General features: G+C 36.3%; 1 protein-coding gene across 6 annotated transcripts in view; it reads right to left on the bottom strand.

Annotated features, from left to right (window-relative positions):
- The window catches only part of CNKSR2 (connector enhancer of kinase suppressor of Ras 2), a 265,996-nt gene extending 243,052 nt beyond the window's left edge, over window positions 1-22,944 (bottom strand). For 2 of the 6 annotated variants that reach the window (XM_006911616.2, XM_006911618.2), the window contains exon 1: window positions 22,474-22,567. In XM_006911616.2, the coding sequence (XP_006911678.1) occupies window positions 22,474-22,537 (64 nt within the window). In that variant the 5' untranslated portion in view covers window positions 22,538-22,567. Of the gene's footprint in view, window positions 1-22,473 lie in introns of all 6 variants that reach the window. The other 4 variants (XM_025046618.1, XM_025046617.1, XM_006911617.2 and 1 more) reach the window with 3 other exon arrangements.
- Between the last annotated feature and the right edge of the window lie 106 nt (window positions 22,945-23,050).

Genomic DNA, 23,050 nt, shown 5'->3' on the forward strand with positions numbered 1-23,050 from the left:
ACCTGAAATCTATACTCCAGATATACATTTAGATAAGCATAATATTTTGCATATCATGTCTTAAGGCAAACGTAAGTGAGCTACATCCAGTAATTTATTTCTGTATTGGAATACTTAAAAAATCTTTTTCCATAAAGATCATTTTCAAATCCTGTTCAGTAATTAACAAATTATTATTTAGCCAGGGTCAAAATATTACCCCATTTCTGCCCAGACTACATATTGACTAATTATTCTTCAGAATTCCCTATAAAGAACATTTTCCTAATCTCCATTTCAAGACAAAGAAATTGAGAGCTTGAGAAGGAAAGAGATGAGTTAAATACACATGGCAAATGTAGGACAGAAATGAGGTTGGGCCATGACTGGAGAGATTCTAGTTCCAACTCAACACTACAGATAATTTGTACTATCTTCTATATACAGTGCTTCCTACTAGATATTTGTTCCTTTAATGTTCTTTTATTCATTTGTGTGAAATACAGAGATGGAGGAAGAGAGGGGTAAGGTAGGGAAGTGAGTCTTTTGCCATGGCTACAGGTGATAAAGATGTTTTCAGCAGCCTTGAAAGGCATTCTCTAGCATTTTTACTTGGGAAGGTAGAATTCTTAATTCATGACAGCCTACAAGACAGTGGTTACTATACCATGATTACCCTTAATTAACTTTATTGAAGAATTCGTGTCCATCTGTACTCTGAAAAAGCTTCCAAGTCTACTTTGTACCATCTGTATTTCATGAGTAATAAAAATCACAAAACTTGCTTCTGACATTCTGTTTTTAATTATTATAAGACTGTCTATATTATCAAAATAACTAGTCATCCTAAACCTGTGTAATTTTGTTATGAAAAGTATCATTGGAAAGTTGTGAAAACAACTTCAATCTAAATATTGCCCTGGCTGGTCCCACATCTGGGGATTCCTACCATCTGGGTGAGATTGAAGGCTCCTGGAAATCCAGATGTCTCCTTAAAGGGCCCACGCAGAGACTCACTCGCTCACAGGAGCTCACCCTGGGCTCCTGCAGTGGGACAGCAGCTCAGGAGGCAACAGAGACATACAGGGAAGGACTGAGTTGTGTGGCTTCAGGATGAAGGCTGGAGGGACAGCCTCCACTGTCCCTTTGTTGGGCCCTTCTCCTGAGCAGCCTGCAGGTGAGAATCATTTTGCATGTGTTGAACCCTGCCCCCCACATGTACAAAACCGAATCTGCACTGGTCTAGTGAGATCTACTTGCTCCATCCCAGTGACTCCCTGAGACCCTGCCTCACTCAACTCACAAATTGCCTAGTGGCACTTTCCAGTGGTTACTGGGCAACCAGCCCCACCCTGCGCTCTCAGCAGGACGTTCCATCAGCAACAATCAAGAGGCCACAGCTTGGTACCTTGGGAGACATTTTTAGTGGCAAGCAACCAGCCCTGGCTCCAGCTACAGTATTTTTTTGTACAAATCTCAGGGGTCTGTGGGCCCAAGGTGGGCAGAAGCTGGCCTCTGTGTGAGCTGAGACTTTTGTGAGTGGCCACAGGCTCAGCACTGGCAACAAATCTAAATCTGCACCAACCCGGGAAACACCACTTGCCTCAATCTGGTGACTCACTGAGACCCTGCCTTATCCAACTCTGGTACTCCCTGAGGCTCATTCAGCCGCTGAGTCTTAAGGGCAGCCAGCAGACAGCCTCAGATCTGGAAGTGCCCTGGCCCTTTTTCTGAGATGCCCCAGGACTGGTACCAGTGGCAGCCGGCCTCAGTTTGCCATGTGGCCCCTCTCACATACCTCAAGGCCCAGCTCAGGCAGGGACCAAACATCTTTGTAGTGCCTACCAGGTAGCCCCAGGCCAGTCACAAGCAGCAGGTGACCTTGGCCTGCATGAGAGCCTCTCCCAAGGGGCTCCAAAACCAACACACTGGGAGGCTGGCATAAGACCTCAACAGAGCACCACCTGAGTAGCCCCACAAGTGGCATACCCAAAGAGTGGTCTCAATAGGCACATGAACCCACTGGAATGATTCCCACTTGGTGGGGTCAGCCCCCACACGGCAGCTCATACATTGTGGACATAGCCAATCTTCACAGACAGTAAGTCTGAGAATCAATTCTACTCGCTGATGTGCCAACAACAAACGAGGTTCAACTACAACAGGAGAGCACACACAACTACACAAGGGTCACTCCTAGAGCACTCGGCACAGGTGATCAGGGAGACTGCACCACTGGGCCATGTAGGACACCTACTATATAAGGTCACTTAGCCAAGACTGGGAGATGTAGCAGATCTACCTCATACACAGAAAGCAACAGAGTCAGCTGAAATGAGAAAACAAAGAAACATGTCCCAAGTGAAAGACCAGGAAAAACTCCCAAAAAAGAAATAAAGTGGAGGCAAGCACCATACCAGATATAGAGTTCAAAACATTAGTTATAAGAATGCTCTATGAACTTAGGGGAAGAATAGACGAGCTCAGTGAGAGCTTTACAAATAAGATAGTAAGCATAAAAAGGACATAGAACTCATAAAAAAGAACCAGTCAGAAATGAAGAATACAATAACTGAAATGAAGAATACAGTAGAAGGAATCACCAGTAGATTGGATGAAGCAGAGGATCAAATCAGTGATCTGGAAGACAAGGTAGCAAAAAACACCCAATTAGAACAAAAAAAAATTTTAAAAATGAGGATAGTTTGAGGGACCTTTGAAATAACATCAAGCATAACAACATTCTCATCACAGGAGTACCAGAAAGAAAAGAGAGAGAGCAAGGACTTGAAAACCTATTTGAAGAAATAATGGTGGAAAACTTCCCTAACCTGTTGAAGGAACTAGACATATAAGTCCAGGAAGCACAGAGTTATAAACAAGGTGAAACCAAAGAGACCTACACCAAGACACATCATAATTAAAATGGCAAACATTAAAGACAAAGAGAGAATCCTAAAAGCAGCAAGATAAAGGTAACTAGTTACTTACAAGAGTACTCACATAAGACTGTCAGGTGCTTTTTCAACAGAAACTTTGCAGGCCAGAAGGGACTGGCACAAAATATTCAGTGATGAAAAGCAAGGACCTAGAACCAAGATTACTCCACCCAGCAAGGCTATCAATTAAAATTGAAGGTGAGATAAAGAACTTTCCAAGCAGAAAAAAGCTAAAGCAATTCATCATCACCAAGCCAGTATTAAAAGAAATGTTTAAAGAACTTCTGTAAGAAGGGGCGGCGGGGGTGGGGAGGGACCAGAATTATGAATAATAAAATGGCAATAACTATGTACCTATCAATAATCACTTTAAATGTAAATGGATTAGATGGTCCAATCAAAAGATATAAGGTAGCAAAATGGATAAAAAAACAAGACCCTGCCATATGCTGTCTACAGGAGACTCACTTCAGACTAAAAGACACACAGCGACTGAAAGTAAAGAGATGGAAAAATACATTTCATGTAAATGGAAATGAAAAAAAAAGCTGGAGTATCAATACTTATATCAGAAAAAAATAGACTTTAAAACAAAGGCTATAATAAAAGACAAAGAAGGACATTACATAAAGATAAAAAGATCAATCTAATAAGAGGATATAACCTTAGTAATTAGTTTGCACCCAACACAGGAGCACCTAAACATATAAAGTAAATATTGACTGATATAAAGAGAGAGAACGATAGTAATACAGTCATAGGAGGAAATTTTAACATCCCATTGACACCAATGGACAGATCTTCCAGACAGAAAATCAACAAGGAAACAGCGGCCTTAAATGATACACTAGACCAGATGGATTTAATTGCTATTCTAAGAGTGTTTCATTCCAAGGCAGCAGAATATACATTCTTCTCAAGTACACATAGTACGTTTTCCAAGATAGAGCACATGTTAGGCCACAAAACAAGTCTCAGTAAATTTAAGAAGACTGAAATTATATCAAGTGTCTTCTTCTACCACAATGGTATGAAACTAGAAATTAATTACCAGAAAAAAAAACTGAAAAATACACAAACACCTGGAGGCGAAAATAACATGCTACTAAATAATGAGTGGAGTAACAAAAAGATCAAGGAAGAAATCAAAAGATACCTAGGGATAAATGAAAACGCAAAAACTGCAACCCAAAATCTATGGTACATGGCGAAAGCAGACCTAAGAGGAAATTCATAACAATACAGGTCTACTTCAAGAAACAAGAAAAATCTCAAATAAATAATCTAAACTTACACTTAAAAGAACTAGAAAATGAATAGCAAAGAAGAACGTGAGTAGAAGGAAGGAAATAATAGAGATCACAGCAAAAACAAATGAAATAGAGTCTAAAAAAAAGCAATACAAAAAAAATCAATGAAACCATGAGTTGGTTCTTTGAGAAGATAAATGAAATTGATAAACCTTTAACCAGAATCATTAAGAAAAAAAAAAGGAGAGGACCCAAACAAGTAAAATCAGAAATGAAAGAGAAGTAACAACTGACTCCACAGAAATACAAAGGATTGTAAGAAAATACTGTGAGCAATTATGCGCCAACGAATTAGACAATCTGCAAGAAATGGATACATTCCTAGAAACATACACTCTTCTAAGACTGAGTCAAGAAAAAACAGAAAATCTGAACTGATCAATTACTATTAATGAAATTGAATCAGTAATAATAGTAATAAAACTCTTAAAAAACAAAAGGTGAATTTTAGCAAACAAGAATTAATAACTATTCTTCTCAAACTGTTCCAAAAAATTCAAGAGGAGGGAAGGCTCCTAAACTCCTTTTGTGAGTCCACCATTACTCTGATTCCAAAACCAGACAAATACATTACCAAAAAAAAAGAAAGAAAGAAAAATATAGGCCAATATCCCTGATGAACATAGATGCGAAAATCCTCAACAAAATCTTAGCAAACTAAACTCAGCAATACATTAAAAATATCATACATCATGATCGAGTTGGATTTATTCCTGGGATGCAAGGTTGGATCAATATCCACAAATCAATTAATGCGATACATCATGTTAGCAAATTGAAGGATAAAAATCACACCATCATATCAATAGATGCAGAAAAATCATTTGAAAAAATCCAGCATCCTTTTGTGATAAAAACTCTCAGTAATGTAGGAATAGAGTGAACATACCTCAACATAACAAGGGCCATAATGACAAACTTACGGCTAACATCATACTCAATGGGAAAAGGCTAAAAGTGTTTTCCTTAAGATTAGGAACAAGATAAGGATGTCCGCTTTTACTGCTTTTATTCAACATAGTATTGGAAGTCCTAGCTACAGCAATCAGATAAGAAAAAGAAATAGATGATATCTAAATTGGAAAGGAAGAATTAAAAGTGTCATTATTTGCACATGACATGATACTGTATACAGAGAACCCTAAAGATTCCATCGAAATACTGTTAGAACTGATAAATTAATTCACTAAAGTAGCAAGATACAAAATTAATATTCAGAAATCAGTTGCATTTTTATACTCCAATGAACCATCAGAAAGAGAAATTAAGAAAATAATCCCATTTACAATTGCATCAAAAAAATAAAATACCAAGGAATAAATTTAACCAAGGAGATAAAAGACCCATTCTCGGAAAATTGTAAGTCATTGAATAAAGAAACTGAAGAAGATACAAATAAATGGAAGCATATACCATGCTCATTGGTAGGAAGAAGCAACATCATTAAAATGGCCAGACTGCCCAAAGCAATCTATAGATTCAATGCAATGTCTATCAAAATACCAATGGCATTTTTCAGAGAGCTAGAACAAATAATCCAAAAATTTATATGGAACTATAAAAGACCCTGAATAGCCATGGCAATCTTGAGAAAGAACAAAGTTGGAGGTTATCACACTACCTGATGTCAAACTATACTACAATGTTATAGTAATCAAAATTGCGTGAAACTGGCATAAAAACAGACATATAGATCAATAGAACAGAATAGAGAGCCCAGAAATAAATCCAAGCCCATTCATTCATTTAATCTATGAAAAAAGAGGCACGAATATATGATGGGGTAGACAGTCTTTTCAACAAATGGTGTTGGGAAAACAGGACAGATACATGCAAAAAAATGACACTAAACCACCTACTTACATCATATACAAGAAAAACCCGAAACAAATTAAAGAGTTAAGTGTAAGACCACAAACCATAAAACTGCTAGAAGAAAATATAGGCAGTAAACTCTGACATTGCTCTTAGCAACATTTTTTTCCTGATATATCTCCTTGGATAAGAGAAACAAATGAAAAAATAAATAGGACTACATCAAACTAAACAGTTTTTGCACAGCAAAAAAAAATCATTGACAAAACAAAAAGACAACCTACTGAACAGAAGATATTTGCCAATGATATATCTGACAAAGGGTTAATATCAAAATTTATAAAGAACGCATACAACTCAACAACAAAAAAACCCAACCAACCAAAAAATGCACAAACTATCCGAATAGGCATATCTCCAAAGAGGACATACAGATGGCCAAGAGACATATGAAAAGATGCTCGACATCACCAATCATCAGAGAAATGCAAATTAAAACCACAATGAGATATCACCTCAGACCTGTCAGAATGACTATCATCAATAAATCAAAAAACAAGTGTTGGTGAGGATGTGGAGAAAAGGGAATCCCCATGCACTGTTGTTTGGATTGAAAATTGGTACAGCCACTATGGAGGGTCCTCCAAAAAATCAAAAATAGAACTACCTTATGATCCAGCAATTCCACTTCTGGGTATTTATCCAAAGAAATGCAAAACACTAATTCAAAAAGATATATGTGCCCCTATATTCACTGCAGCACTATTTACAATAGCCAAGATATGGAAGCAACCTTAGTATCCATCAACAGAAGACTGGATAAAGAAGTTGTGGTACATATATACAATAGAATATTACTTGGCCATAAAAAAAGAAATCTTACCATTAGCAACAACATGGATGGACCCAGAGGGTGTTATGCTAAGTGAAATATCTTATCATTTCACTTACATGTGGAATCTAAGGAACAAAATAAACAAAAAAAACAAAACAAAACAAAATGACAACAGACTCATAGACACGGAGAACAAACTTTTGATTGTCAGATGGGAGGGAAGGGCTAGGGAGCTGGGTGAAAAAGATGAAGGGATTAAGAAGTACAAATTGGTAGTCACGGGGATATAAAGTACAGCACATGGAATATAGCCAATAATATTATAAAAACTATGCATGATGCCAGGTGGGTACTAGACTCACAGCAGGGATCACTTTGTAAATTATATAAATGTCTAACTGCTATGCTGTACACCTGAAACTACTATAATACTGAATGTCAACTCTAATTGCAAATTAACAATTAAAAAATTTACTATATGTAAATAAACATACTAACAAAAATAAATATTGCGCTGAGACAGATTCTATCTTAGGATATTGAGGAATCTTAGAAAGTCAAACCATCTTTCCCAGTCGCATATTGAAAGATAGCTTCAAACATTTGATATTTAACGTAAATCTATAAAGGTGGTTTTTGAAGATTTCTTTAAATGCAAAGCATTCTTACCTTACTAAAACAAAACAAAGCAAATGAAACAAACTCTCCTTCGTTTCTGTAAGCATGGATTAAGAAATGCTTTGTACTAAAAGCAGAAGCATTTCACAGAGAATATTGTAATGCCTATCTAGGCTGGTACTCACAGAGCATGAAGTCAGGAAATAGTAAGTCAGGGAGAAAATTCTAAAACTTTCATATCGATATCAGCAGAATGTCACTTTTACAGAGGTAGATTAATAACAACAAATTCAGTTGATACAGTAATAATGATAACATTTCAATTTATTGTGGCAAGAAAAAAGTATCATATTATTGCATTAAATTCCTGGTCACAGTTTTATCTACCTACTACTAGAGCCTGTTCCTTTTAGAATTTTCATACCAGTAAACTTGAAAACAAGGAAGATCTTAACCAAAATGATTCAGGAATAAAGTGCAAGTATTAAAGTAGTTCTGTTTTGAAATCTAATGTAATTTCTTGCAGATGTAATCAAAGGAGGCCTTACATTACAACTATCCTCATATCCACACTCAGCTACTAAACATACTATATGACCCCATAATAGAGTGAAAAAAAGGTGTTACATTTAATGACAAAAAGAAAAATGTTGACATCCTTGCAGAAAAGCAATGAGAAAAGGTCATTTAGATATTATTCAATTTCAGCCTATCTGCCCTAGGCAAATATTTTCCTTAAGTAAATATGTGTGCATATGTATAAACACATGTATATACTCAGTTGACTATCAATTATTATAAACCCCAACATTTATTTGCTCAAAAATTTTCATGCCTTGTTTAACATTCCTACACAGTGTCTGTAGGAAACAGAAACTACAATTAGGATTGTTGGAAATCAGGCTTTGTTAACAAGGTTTAGAATAGCACTCTTCTATCCAAGAGCTTAACCACAAATCTGTTAGCAGTGAGGTAACTGAGACAGAGCTAACTTTTGGTGGACTCCATCCTATCCCATGCATCCTATCCCATTCAGTTTCCTTTTCTTAAACACATTTCCTGATTAGCAAAAAGAGAAAAAAAAATTATTCAAATAAAAGATTAATTTCAGTAGAAGGGAAACCAGTTATACCATTCGTTCAAGAAAATTGTTTTTTCACATGTGTAAGAGCATGAGGTTTACACAGGAGAGGTAAAGCAAAGGGGGTCTTGATGCTGGGACAGGGCCAATGTTGCTCGTGGCAGCATTTTGAGAACTGTCAGGAGTTTGGGGTGACTGAATGATTGCTAGATCAATGGATGCAATACTTCCACACTGAAGAACTACATATTACATGTATCCCACATGATTTTTTTGTTTGTATTTGAAAGACTTTATTATTAACACTTAAAAAGAGGCAAACCAAAGCTATTCCACATGTGAGATATTGCTTATGTTTTGGTATTACCAAATTTGAAATAAATTCTAATTTTTTTAATTTAAACTTTTAATTTCAAAATAGTTTTAGATCTACAGAAAATGTGCAAAAATAGTAGATAGTTCCTGTATACCTCTCATCCATATTCTATTAACAACTCACATTACTGTGATACATTTGTCACAACTAAGGAACCAAGACTGGTATATTGCTATTAACTAAACTTCACAGTTCATTTTGATTTCACTAGTTTATCCCAATGTGATTTTTCTGTCCCAGGAGCCTATCCTGGATACCATAATACAAGTACCACAACTGTCTCTTTTGCCTCCTCTGATCTGTGATTTTTCTCATATGTTCCTTGTTTTTGATGACCTTGACAGTTTAGAGGAGTAATGGTCAAGTATTTTGTAAAGTGTCTTTAAATATGGGTTTGTGTATTTTTTTTTTCATTCTTAGAGTTATGGGTTTGAGGGAGGAAGAGCACCCAGGTAAAGTGCCATTCTCATCATTTCATATTAAGGGTATTTGCTATCAATGTGACGTAACACTGATGATGCAAACCTTGATCACCTGGCCAATGTAGTGTTCGCTAGGTTTCTCTACTGTAAAGTTATGTTTCCCCTTCCCACACTCTACTCTTTGGAGACAAGTCACTAAGTGCAGCCCACAATTAAGGAGTGGGGAGTTACGTGCAAACTCCTTGAAAGGAAAGTACTTACATAAATTATTTGGAATTCTCTTTATGGGAGATTTTTCTCTTTTCCCTCTTTCGTTATTTAAACACTTCCTTATATCAATATGGACTCTTGGGTATTTATTTTACACATTGTATTAAAATTCAATACCACTTTTGTTGCTCTAACTGTTCCAGCTTTAGCCTTTGAGAGCTCTTTCAGAATGGCCCCCAAGCCTTTGACATGCCCTCATCATTGTGTTTTTGAGTACTTTCTTACTTTCTGGCGCTACATCTTAAATGATGCTCCAAGCTCATCTTAAATAATCCCTTTCCAGCTCTAGAATCCGCCATTCCTCCTAAAAGTTGTGGCTCCTTCCACATGACTTTTATGTTAAATGCTCAACAGAAATGATTAGGATGACATATCGAATGAGCCTAGTCTGTACTACTCCTCATACTCATTTTTATTCCTATGTCTATCAGTTCATCTGCTCTTCCATTTTCTTGTACTTAACATGGAATGACTTCTGAACTTTCCTCTTAAATCCAGATAAAGTCATTATAAGGAGGCAAAAATATCAATTAGTACCTTCTAGTATAGTCATATCAAGCACCTACATATAGAAATTATTGTTTTTATTATAATAAGGGCATTACAATGAATTTTTAAAAATTATATGAGTAGGTAGGTTATATTATTTGTGTATTTTATTTCAGAAATATTACATAATGTCTGTTATATAAAGTGGAAATTGGGTCCCAAAGGACTGATGTAAGAAAAAAATAAGATAGACTTTAATAAGTGGACTTTATTTGGATCCAGATTTAAGGGGAAAAACTGTAAAAATGTTTATGACATTTATGAAACTAGAAATTTGAACAACTAGATATTTAAGGTATTAAGAAATAAATTTTGGTGTGATAATAGTATAGTAGGGGTGAGTGTGTGATGTATACCTTTTTAAGTCCTTATTTTTAAGAGATATATACCAGCCTTAATTTTTTTATGATCTCATTATGGTGCTTCAGTAGGGAGAAAAATGTTACTAGATTCCAAGGATTATTCTGCTGTATTTTTTTTGTATGTGTGTTGAATAAGTTGGCAAATCACCCTCATTTGAAAAAAAAATTTTCAGAATTAGAAACCATTTCCTTTAAACATTAAATTAGATCTATCTTAAAGTGAATGTTGATGGAGGTCCGTGGTGTTACTATATTTATTATTTTTTATTTTTATTTATTTTTATTAAATTAGGATGACATTTAATAAAATTATACAGGTTTCAAGTGTACAATTAGATAATACATCTGTATACTGCATTGTGTGTTCACCACTCAAAGTCAAATCTCCTTCCATCACCATATATTTGACCCCCTTTACCCTTATCTACCTCCTCACTAACCCCTTTCCCTCAGGCAACCGCTCAAAACATCCTCAAACAAAATTAATTTTAATTCATATGGATTTTAAAAGATAATAAGTGGTTTAGGAGAGAAAAAGTGCTTTATATAATCAAATGGAAAATGCTAAGGCAACTGCAAAATAGTTGATAATTACCACAGTTTACAGTTGTTTTTCAATGTCTATTGTCCTGGGTATTGTGGTAGCTTTCATAAAAAATGAGACTTTAAATTATTCTCTCCACAAGCAAAGAACAATTTAAGTTGTTTTTAAATATTTTAAAACTTCCAGTCTAAAGCAAATTCACCTCAATTCTATTAAAGGAAAACAATAAGAAATAGAAAATATATTCTTGGTGCTTTTACTCTGAATAGATCCTACTTTAAGTTCCTAAATACATGCTAGAATACACACACATACACACACACACACATTATATTAGATACACATGCAAAACCATGTGGATCATTTAATAATATAATGTAGATAGAACTGTACTGTTCATTACCATTTTACAAGTATTCAATGGATCAAACATCTCTAGTTCAACTTGACCACTCCATACTTTGTATTGATTTCACAATAGTTTTTTGACTAATTATGATTCAATTGTCTCTAGCACTTAAGTTCCTTTTGTGATTTACTACGCTATCGTATCCTATCACAATTTGGTCTATGATAAAAGAGTTTACAAAACAAAACAATTTGGGGGGAACAATTACCATTTATTAGGTAGGTTAGGGTTTCAAAGCTATAAGAATGCACTGACTAAAGAAACACTAATGAAATGCAGATACCAATGCTAACCACTCCTAAGTAAATCTGAACAAAAGAATACCAGAATCCATTATTTCTACTAAAATGTAAACTTCTTATGGATAGCTATTATCAGGCACCTGTACTTTTATTAACAATCCTTTTAGAACAAAACATATTAGCCCTGGGTTGGTAGTGGCAGCGGTCTGAAGTAGATCTTTTGTCTAAGTCTAGACTAAGCATAGGAGAACATTGAATTCTTGGGGTTCACATCAAAATAAGAAAGATGTCACCAAGTCTACAATTTATATGTGGAATCTTTGTCACTAGCTAAAGTCCTATTCTGAGTAGAAACACTTCAGCACCAATACCCGCGCGCACACGCACACACACACACACTCCTCTAGAGGCCAAAAGGACCCAAGAATCATAATCCACTTTACCACACACTAGAGAAGGTAGGTCTGATGGAGAGAACATTTACATCTTTGAAACTATTCTGAAGGGTCCTCTCATTTCGCATCTGCCTCTGGTAGAAAGGCAAGGTGGAAATATTATATATTTTGGAATCAGTTAGAAATCGATTCAAATTTTATTTCTCTCATTTACTATTTATTCATTCTTCAAAGTATTTATTGAACACCTGCTCAATAAACATTTGAATATATAAGTCAAGTCATCCAATGTTTCTAGGCAAAATTTTCTTCATCTGTAAAACAGATAATTCCAACCTCTAAGGGCTTGGGTAGCCATAAGAAACTTCAGGGAAAGCACCTAGCACAGTACATGGCATACAATAAGCACTCAATAAATATTATCTATTATTAGTTCTGCCTCTGAAGATTGCCAAAAGAATGCAATCTCTTTCTTAACTTCTTTTAAAAAGTTGACACTTATCATGCACTTATAATCCTGTGAGGTAGGTAATATTATCACCCCTATTTTACAAAAATGAGAAAACTTGGCAAGTTACTTAAATTCTTCCCTACGATCACACAGCTGGGAAGTAATGGAGCCTGGATAAAACCAGTCCAGGCTCTGATGCCTGGAAGTGCTTTTTTCTAAAGTGCTCTTTTCTATACATGGCATCAATTTTTAAATGGTAGAATATTCAGAAAAAAATTAAAAAGTAAAATTTGAAGATAATTATGTATAAACCTGACCTGTGCCTTCATCCATGAAAGTATAGAACCAATCCAGTAGGGAAAAAATGAATTGATGTCTAGCCTACGTTTATCACTAAATAGCTATATAATCTCTGTTAAGCTGCCTAAATTCTCTGTACCTTACCTGCAAAAGGCTGTTAATAACTGCATCTTATCTCACTTTTAAAGATTACTAATAACAGATATGAAGTGAATGAGACCTTTCTAACTTGGGTGAATGAGGGGAATAACCAAGCTGTATCACAGAACGTTTGCAAAAATATTCCAAAAAATAAAAATACAACTCACTTCTAGCTAGCATATTTACAGCATGGAAATGGCTCCTGGAAAAGTACAGTACCTGAAAACAATGTATCGTCTGGAATCAAACAATTTCTTTTCAATCTTGTTTACATTATTCAATTGATCAGCAAAACTTTCCTTCACATTGGAAGAGTAAACTTCAATAGAAGCCTACTGAAATGATCACAAATTTCAAATAAACGGGATCTGAATTAACTTGCTTTTTGCCATAAATATACTTGAAGCCTTCTAGATGAGGAAATCTTCTGCCACTGACTTAATGCAACACTGATGCCAAGAGAGACTGCCACAAAACTCACACCACAGCACCATATGGAGGGAAATGGGGAAGGAGCATCTAGCCCTGCCAACCACACTGGCTCTACATCACACTGAACTTGTTTGGCACATAGGCTCCAGCAAGTGGTGAGGAAAACTAGCAACTAGACAACGTATGTTTTGAGCATCATTATTAGCAAAAACTCTACAATACTTTTTATATGTTCTTAATAGCCCAGTGGTTTGTTTTGAAAGCCAAGTATAAATGAATTACACAAAATTAAAATATGAAGTTTCTGCTCAACCAGGAAAAAATAAACTCCCATATACATACATAAAACATACCAAAATTATAACAAGAATTCAGATAATGTTGAAATTAACTTATCAGCATAATTACTTAAGGCCAGTATTTTAAAGGTTTTTATTAATAAATTACATTATAAGTCTCACAACTTGCCAGAAAAGAGATTCTTTCATAATCTTTGGTAAACAAGTTGAAAAAAGTGTAATCCAGGATCTAAGCCAGTCTTCTACTGATTTGTTGTAGATATTACTTGAGAAAACATGTTGTAAACCCATATTAAAAATAGCAGATGTAGTTGAAACAAAATGAAAAGTTCAAAGAAACAAAAAAAAATAATAATATTGGGCAACACTTTAAAAGGAACTAACAATGTGGTTTCTTTTCATCTATCATATTATCAGAAGACTATCCAGCCCACCTAATAAGACTAATTCCCAAGAACATTAATGTCAAGTAAATATAAAAAAGACAGGTGTCCTGTACTCGATACTAGTTATGTAACAAAGTTTTTATCGTGGCAAAATTATACATTAATGTCATTGTGAGCTTTGATTTATTTAATAAATTTTGGTTTTTAAAACAATTTTGTTGTGACAAAATATTCAACAGACGAACACTTAAAACTAAAACAGCAGTTATTGTACTGTAGTAAAATTTAAAATTCAATGATTTTATGCAAATACCCACAACCTTTTCCTTCTTGAAATTGCAGGAGTAAGATTACGATAATGAAAACTTCTACTAGAATAATTGTAATTTAAATTGAACAAGAAACTATATCTTTAAAGTTCAAAAATTCTATCATGTTGAATAGCTATTTGCAATTCAAATCAGGGCACAATTGCAATCCACTGTTTTGCAGTACTAGCTAGAATATTTAAACTCGAAGGTACTGTTTTATTAGGAGTTAAGAGACTGGCATACATACCTATGTTAAGGTCACAAAAATTTCACTTATTCTAATTTATATTTTAACCATTCCAAATGGGGGGGGGCATGCTTTATTAGAAAAATATCTATAACTTGCCTACTACTGACTATCCAGAAGCATGTAATTCACAAAAAATCCACATGAGGCACCTGTATTCAAAAAGTTACGCTTTGCAATAACTCTACATAGGTTCTTAACAAGCACCCTTAAAAAATTAGTCCAAATAAATTTATATTTAGTTTTAAAAAAATTAAAATTTATTTTTCAAAATCAGAGGAAGAGATGGAAAATTATGCAAGAAATGCTGATTTAAGATGCATCTTTAAATATCTTAATTTTATTCCTATTAATAAAAATGTAAAGTCAACATTAAATATAATAAAGAAAATGGTACTCATTAAGCTAAAAGGCTATTTTCCCATTTTATCTTCCAAATTAACAAATAAAGAATATTTTCTTCTTACAAGAGAAAAATACATTTTAATTTCTTATGAGATTTTTTTTAACTTTTATAAGACAAATGTAAGGCATTTTTTCAGTTTCTCTCTATCATGCATTCCAAAATATGGAGAGTTCTTTTAAAAACATCGAAATGAAGAAACAATTAGAAAATTTGTATGAAAGGAATAAATGCTTAAGAAAAAAGACATGTTTTAATTTTTAAAGTAATGTTTGCCTATTGTGTTGGGCTATAAATGATATCAGTAAATAATATCTATGGCAATATTCATAATATTTATAGCATAAACAAGCATTATGGATTCATTGAAATTATTAGTATTTCTTAACAAAATGAATCTAAACTATGATTTAGATAACCGAACTGGCTAGAGCAACACAACTATGAAAAATGGATAAAGCAACCCTATTTCAACTGTATTCTGGCACACAATATACAACTTGGCACTGAAGTATCCATTAGAGCATTATAAGGGACTTAACTTGCATTGTCATTCATTTAAGATAGCAGATTTGCTGACAGACCAGAAATCTGTGAATAAATTTATTTGTGCCTTCACTCAATAAATATTTCTTGAGTGCCTACTTTTCATCATATACTTTCTTTTGCCTTGTAATACAAACAAGATGGGGTCCCTGCCCTCATCAAATAACCATACAAATTAATGTAAATATAAAACTGGCAAACAGGATAAAGATAGACATGGTACCAGGAGAGCATATAACTGAGGATTTGGTGTGATTTAGGGAATTGGGAAGGCTTTTCTGAGACAGTAGAGGAGAGGCTTGAGATATAAAGGATGAGTAGGATTTAACTGGGTAAAGAACAAAGGTAAGAGAACTTATTAAGTGCAAAGGCCCAGGGCTAGGCAAACAGGATTGAAAGAAGGCCAGTGTAGCTTACCTCATAGGCAATAGCCAAACCTTCAAGGGTCTTATCAGCCATTTTAAGGACTTTGATCTTTACCCTAAAAACAGTGAGAAGCCATTAAATTTTTAAGTTAATGAGGGTGAGAAGTGAAAGAATAGGATCAGATAAGAATCATTCTCAAGCAGTTCATCCTGATTACAGGTTTATGGATCAAACAAACAAAAGTAAAATGCTATAATTATCATGACCTTGACTGAAAAGATATTCTGACCCTTGCAACAGGAGAAAAAGAGAAAGCATAGTACATTAACTTTACCTTTTCTAAACCCAATCACCACTTCTCAAACTTTCCACTGATGTCTCCATAATCCTGAAGGGACTCATAACCCTGCAAGGTCTGGAAAGTGCAGCATTAAACGGACTGCCGCAAGCCTGAAACTCCTGTTAAGCCTCTGGCCTCATCTATAAAATCTTATCATTTTGTTTTCTATACAATGAATCTATGTTTTAATACAGAAGTAATGTTTTAAAATATTTAGCAAAAATCAACTCTGGCTTCTTTTGATGATTTAGCTTCCACAACCACAGAAATGTACTATTTTAGGGTCTATGCTATTTATGAAAAATGTGAATTCACTCACTGTATGTTGTTCAACACAATGACCACGTATTGAAAGCTACATTTGCTGTTCTTTAGCCAGACACTAAACCATGACAAAATTATAAAAAATAAAAAGCTTTAGACTCCATTGTTTTTCACATTCCTTATATTCCCTTTCCCCTCCTCCTTTTAAATTAGTACAGATGATCCATACTTCTAGTATGCTATAGAAGCTAATTCCTTATCTTTCGTAATAAGCCTTATGTGTGAGGTACTATAGGGAACTCACATAGAAAGCTAAAAAAGTCATTAAGAACAAATTAAATCCTGATCTGAGGTCATTCTGCTCTAAATGAAAGTAATAATTTAGCATTATTTTAAAAACAACATCAATATTTGAAAGCCTATCTTCATTCTTCACATAAGAATTTGGATCAGTAAAATTCTAAATATCCAACAACATAATGTTAACGATGTAACTAATCTTCAAAAAACTCATTTTAACATTATTTCCAAATTATTCCTGAGAAACAGATTTGAAACAGCTGTACCAATTCAATACACATTCTTTGTGGGCTTATTTTTGGCAGCCAAAGTTTTATAATGTGGTATTTATTTAAACTCAGGACATGATGAGAGTTTTATTGTCTTTGTGAAATGCAGATTTGTTCTTGTACTTTTGTACCACCTACTCAAGACTCCTCCCTCACTTTCCCTCTACTGCCCACCTCGCCTTCAATCAAACAAACCTAGACACAACCCCTCTGGTTAATCACCCCATCACAACTCTAGAGTCTCTTGCTGTGCCTCTACATTTAGAACACATTCCTCTTAGAATATGTCTTAATTAAATAAATTGCTTAAACAGTTGCTAAAATCCAAACTTCCCCATGGATTCCTTCCTGACTTACTAAAATCATCATCTTCTCTTTCCATTGATGCTGTATACAAATGCAAATTTTTTTTTACTTCACCAAATGTACTAGTTGGTACTTGTCTTTTGTCTTGGCATAGGTTTGTCAGTATCACTGCCATCCCTTACCGAGTTTAACTTTTCCAAAGCAGAGAATAATTTATTTAAAACAATCCATTAAAACATTTTCCATGTAGAACTACTGAGTAAATAATATCTAAGGACCAGAATACATACATACAGACATATACATATATATGTTTATGTGTGTATACTCTTTTTTCCTAATCTACACTAAATCGTGAGTGTTAAGGAGCAAATATTAATGACACTATAAATAAAATGATGTTTCCTGTGAACTAAGCTCTACATATCGAAAAAGGTAAATTTCTTCTTCGTGTAAAATGACAAGAATTCCCATTCCAAAAATGTCAAATCCAAAGTACGTGGTTGCTGGTGACTATCTAGTCAACTTGCAACTGAGAAACTAATTTTTCAAAAGGAAGTGATAAGATCAATTTGATCATTTAACATATTTTTTTTTCTTATGGTGTATACTTCTCAAGTTCCTGCTAGAATTATTTTCTCTCTCTCTCTCTCAAGACAGTTTAACACAAAATTTTGACATTTTCTTTCATCTAATTAAGATATATGTTGACCTCAGCTCTAGGTCCTATGACATGGAAAAAATTACTAAAAAGCATTGTCCCTGTCAAAACTTCTTTATCAGATACATTCTCCTTTGCCGCATTTAACTTTTATACTAAATAGACCTTATTTCATCACTCCATTTTCCTCTTTTGTAGGATTGTATGGAAAATGTTGGTTTTGTCTGTTTTTTTATACCTAAAATAATGTATTTCATTCTTTATCCTCAAATAGCTGAGTCATCAGGACAGAAGTTAGTCAGTGAATACTTCTTAAAGAAAGTGGTTTGTAATAAACAGGAAAGAGCAGAGCAGTCATTTGTGGGATGGTGTGAGACAAGGCTATCTTAAAAATTTAGATTATTTTAGGAATCACAATAAGAGTGGATGGAGCAAAGTCACAGAAACCATAAGAGAAGAGAAGCAACGTGAGGCCTGCTGGTTGACTCTGAAAACAATATTCCATTTTATTTGATTCAGAAAGGGATTAAGATCACTGAGAAAATGCCATGAAGGGAGCTGATCCAGGGAAATAACTTTATCTTAGTCATGTGGATATTTTAAACGAGTTTCAAAGTTGGAAAAGGTATGAGAAGAAAACTGGAATTATTGGGTGTGACATGGACAAGGAAAATAATAATAAAATTAATAATAGGAGCTCTAAAATGTTCAGAGGTTTTTGCTATATTTCAGTGGGCAAAAATGTAGACTCAAACAACTGTAGATTATGAAGTATTTCCAGGCCCTGCAAGAGAACAGATAGGAGCTGGGAAATAATTTGAGTAATAGACTGTGCAAAATTAGAAAGTTATTGGCCTACTTTTCTACATATAGCTTTTTCCAATAACTGCTTTGCTTTTATTTACTGTAAAAAGGTTTATGGTTTTGAAATTTTGCCAAAACTACATACAAAAGGCCTGAATGTAATTTCCAACTGAAAAAAAGTTGGTTTCAGATGCTAAATGATTTTCATTTTCTCAAAAAATATTTTTATAAAATTAATTTTTAAAATTAATTTTGAAGGTCAACAAAATATTCTCAAACGGCTTGAAGTCCTATCAGGATAATCTGGAACATAACTGTGTGTTTTACCGACACAAGAGCAATTCATATATTTACTGGAACTAACATTGATACTATATCACATCAAAATTTTATTGTCAGCAGAAAATTCAGTGAGTATTGTATTTTGCAAATAGTGGAGTTGAGGGTGAGTAAAAAAATACAAGTATTTCCTTATATCTTTACCAATAATATATAAATTTAATAAATGTGTCTCTCGAGCATTTTAATAAAAAGTAACAGATCAAAAGGAATTGCAATGTATAAATAATCCTTCATAAATAATCTTGAATATGTGGTACCAAATTTTAATAATCTTGTCAGTCCGGGGTTTTGTTTTGTTTTGTTTTTTCCTTCATTTCCTTCTCTGCTGAGAGTTACTATAAATTGTCTGGAAGCATAAACATATGACCATGCTATTCTTATGTGCTTAATGATTCCTTTTCCATTTAGTAAAGAGAAAAATACCCCCAAAAGAACATAAAACATGTACTTTACTACACAGAGTTATAACTATTTATGATTGTGACTAACTGAAAACATATGCTTCAACTGTTAAGGATGATGAAACTGTCACATTAGGAGCATGCTTTGAAGAACTCCCACAATGTTGCAGTTGTTCAAAAGTCCTGTTCATTCTTTGGTACTGCCTTTATAGCGTTATGCATTATACAACACTAAATGAGGTTTAGCTATTCCAAAGCTATAGCCTCAATTAGTTGAAAAGTATTTTTTAAATGTGTTTTGTAAAATAGATTTGGGGAAAAGTGTAGGAAGGGAAAAATTAATTAGGTAACAATGTTAAGTTACAAGTTGTAGAAATGTTTGTTTTATCCAACTATTTTTTAAAATGTTATTTTCTGATAATATCTCAAATAAAATTTATATGAAAATTATAGGAATTTCAGCAGAAAGCAGTTTGGGACTGCTTACAGGTAATGACATCAGTTATTCTTTTCCAGTCTAATAAGTACAAATATATGCAAATTCTTTCTTGGTTACCTGATTGATCTTTTCAAATGACTCTAAAATGTGTCACCAACAGGTATCAAAATAAGTTATTCAACTTAAATATAATAATCATTTAAATTCATAGCTAACAATGTTAGCCCAACTTCAAAGAAGCTGTGTTTTAGGCTGGAGAGATTTTTAAAGGACTAGTGTACTGGAAAACTAATAATGTGTGTCAGAATATGTGCATAATCTGTTCTACTTGCTTCAGTGGACCTAAAGTGTAGAGGGAAAACTGGAAGAATGTACTGGGAGGGTGGGAGGTGAAGAAGATGGAGTATGCAGCACTCCCTACAAGCATTATGGGAATTTATGAGAGGTAGTCTCTGAAGGAAATCGGACTCCTATGGAGCCAAGACAGCTTTTCTTTGAGAATTTGAACAGACTCAAACTAAAGCAACCTTTTAGGCAAATTCAAAGAAAGGGTTTTAATTAAACATTCTTACTTCTTGCCTATACCCTGGCTCTTCCATGATTGAGGAACAGAAAAGACAGATGTTTCTCTATCTGACAATCCAAGGGGAGGGGGAATTGGTGGGAATCTAGGAAAGCGGAATTTCAATAGCAAATATGAAAAGAGATGAAGAAACAGAAAAGATGAACCACTGCAAGACTTTGTCTTAGTCATGGCACCCATGGTACCTTAGCACAATGCACTGCACACGGTGTGTGTGGGGGTGCGGTTGATAAATAATGAAATCGATTTAATTCAATACACTCATTTGTACATCTGTACTGTGCTTTGGCGCTACGAAGCACTTTCCACATATTAGGAAAGAAAAACAGTAAAGAGTAAAGGGGCATGTAAGGGAATAAAAGGAAAGCAAACAGATAAGGGAAAATCCACAAGAATAAGCAAGAGCTGAAAAGGTTCGGGAAAAGAGGCAAAAAACAAAAAACAAAAACAAAAAACCCCCAAAAAACAAAAAACAAAAAACCCCCAAAACAAACAAACAAAAAACCTGAGTTTCTCTCTGTCGTTCTCAATCATTTCTAATCACCCCACCTTTTGTTCTAAACTACCTGGATTTTGGAAAATCTGCCTGTTAAGCCCTATCATTTTGGAAATGATAAGCCTTTGGTCTCTGACTAATCTACCTAGAGTTTGTGCCTAGGAATAACCACGAGCGAAGCTGTAACATCTCCCAAGTGTGGCCAGGAATCCTTTATTTCGTCCCATCCATCTCCTGTCAACAATTCCCAAATCTTAGGAATCTTGGGGATGGAAGGTGGGGTACAGTGGTCGTGATGAGGGGGTCCTTTACAGGCCCCTTAATTCAGACAACAGAGGGAGATAGTGAGGCAGAAAAGCCCAGGGACTAGAGAAAAAAAGCCCATGTTTGCGATTAGGAGGGCAAGTGTCTATAAGTATGGTTCTTAGACGTTGCTAGGGAAAAAAAAAGGGGGGAGAGCCTTCAAGATGGAAGAAACAGGGGACATCTGAAAGCGCATCACCCAACACCTGGCATTGAGCCCCCAATAAAAAGCCGTGAGATGCAAAGCCTCAACCGGCCAGAAGAAGATGAGGCAGAGGACGCGCGGGGATGTGCTGTGTGGAGCCCACAGACACCAGCGCGGATGCTGTCCCAGGGGAAGCATGTTTTCCTCTCCCCAAAGTAGCGCATCCCCTGAGCATCCTCAGCCCAATCTGGGGGACAGGGGAGCTTCCCGGATCCAAACCCGGGCGGCCGCGTCCTGACCCCATTATGTGGGCTTAAAAGTTGCCCGGAGAGTTGGCACTGGAAAAGGCACCTGGCAGGGGCGGCCGTTGTGGGGGCGTCAGGTTTCCCAGGAACAAAGGGGCCAGAGAAGGGGCGACCAGCGGAGCAGGTCCTGGGGGTTCCTCCCCGAGAGGAGAGACAATTGTAGTCACGTCCTCCCGGTATGTGTGCACCAAAGGGATCGGGAAAGTGGGCAAGATGAGCCGGGATTCCGCTGCCAGGCTTCCAGTCTTCTATCCTCCCGTGCTCTGAGCGCCCTTCTCCAGCTGGGGAGCCACCGGCTGGAGACAATAGGAGACCAGAATCCCAAACCCCTGGGCAGCCCCGGACGACCCTCGCCGCCCCCCGCCGCACCACGATCAGCCAGTAAAAGCCCCGATGGCGGGCTCGGCCGCGGGAGGCGCCCCTTCCCTCCTGCGCGCCGGGACCCTGCACCCCAGGGCCGCCTCACCCTTCGCACAGCGGGCATTACCTTTCATCCAGTCCACTACTTGACTCGGAGACCATTTGCTCACCGGTTCCATGATTAGAGCCATGGGAACAGGGTCGATTCCGCGCGGGGCGCGGAGCTCAGACACAAAACGAACTCAGCAGCCTGAGCCGCGCTCAGGTGGGGTCCCTAGCTGGCCGCTGCCTCGCTGGGCGGGCGGCGCGGAGAAAGCGGCTTTTGTGTGGCGGGTTTTGCGGCTGCAATGTCTCAGCACACGGCGGGCAGCAGCAGTGGGAGCAGCTACGGGGAGGGAAAGGCGTCGGGGTCGCGGCTCCACTCGGTCCTCGCTGCGGCGGCGGCGGCTGCTGCGGTTGCTCTGCCACTTCACTCGGGTCTTCGTCCCTCCAGGGCTTCAGTTCATGGCTTGCACTGCTGAGGGTCACGGCGCTTGAGGAAAAGAGCTGCCGCCGCACGACCGCAGCCAACTTGCCCGCTCGCCTCGCGCGCGGGAGTGAAGCCCCAGCACGACAAGCTGCCGGGCGGAAATGACGAGGGGCCTGCTGCCACCCAAAATATCTCTCCGCAGCCCTCGGGTGCGGGGCGCGCGCGCTACGAGCCC

This window comes from Pteropus alecto, unplaced genomic scaffold, assembly GCF_000325575.1.
Source record: "Pteropus alecto unplaced genomic scaffold, ASM32557v1 scaffold23, whole genome shotgun sequence".
Classification (NCBI taxonomy): Eukaryota; Metazoa; Chordata; class Mammalia; order Chiroptera; family Pteropodidae; genus Pteropus; species Pteropus alecto.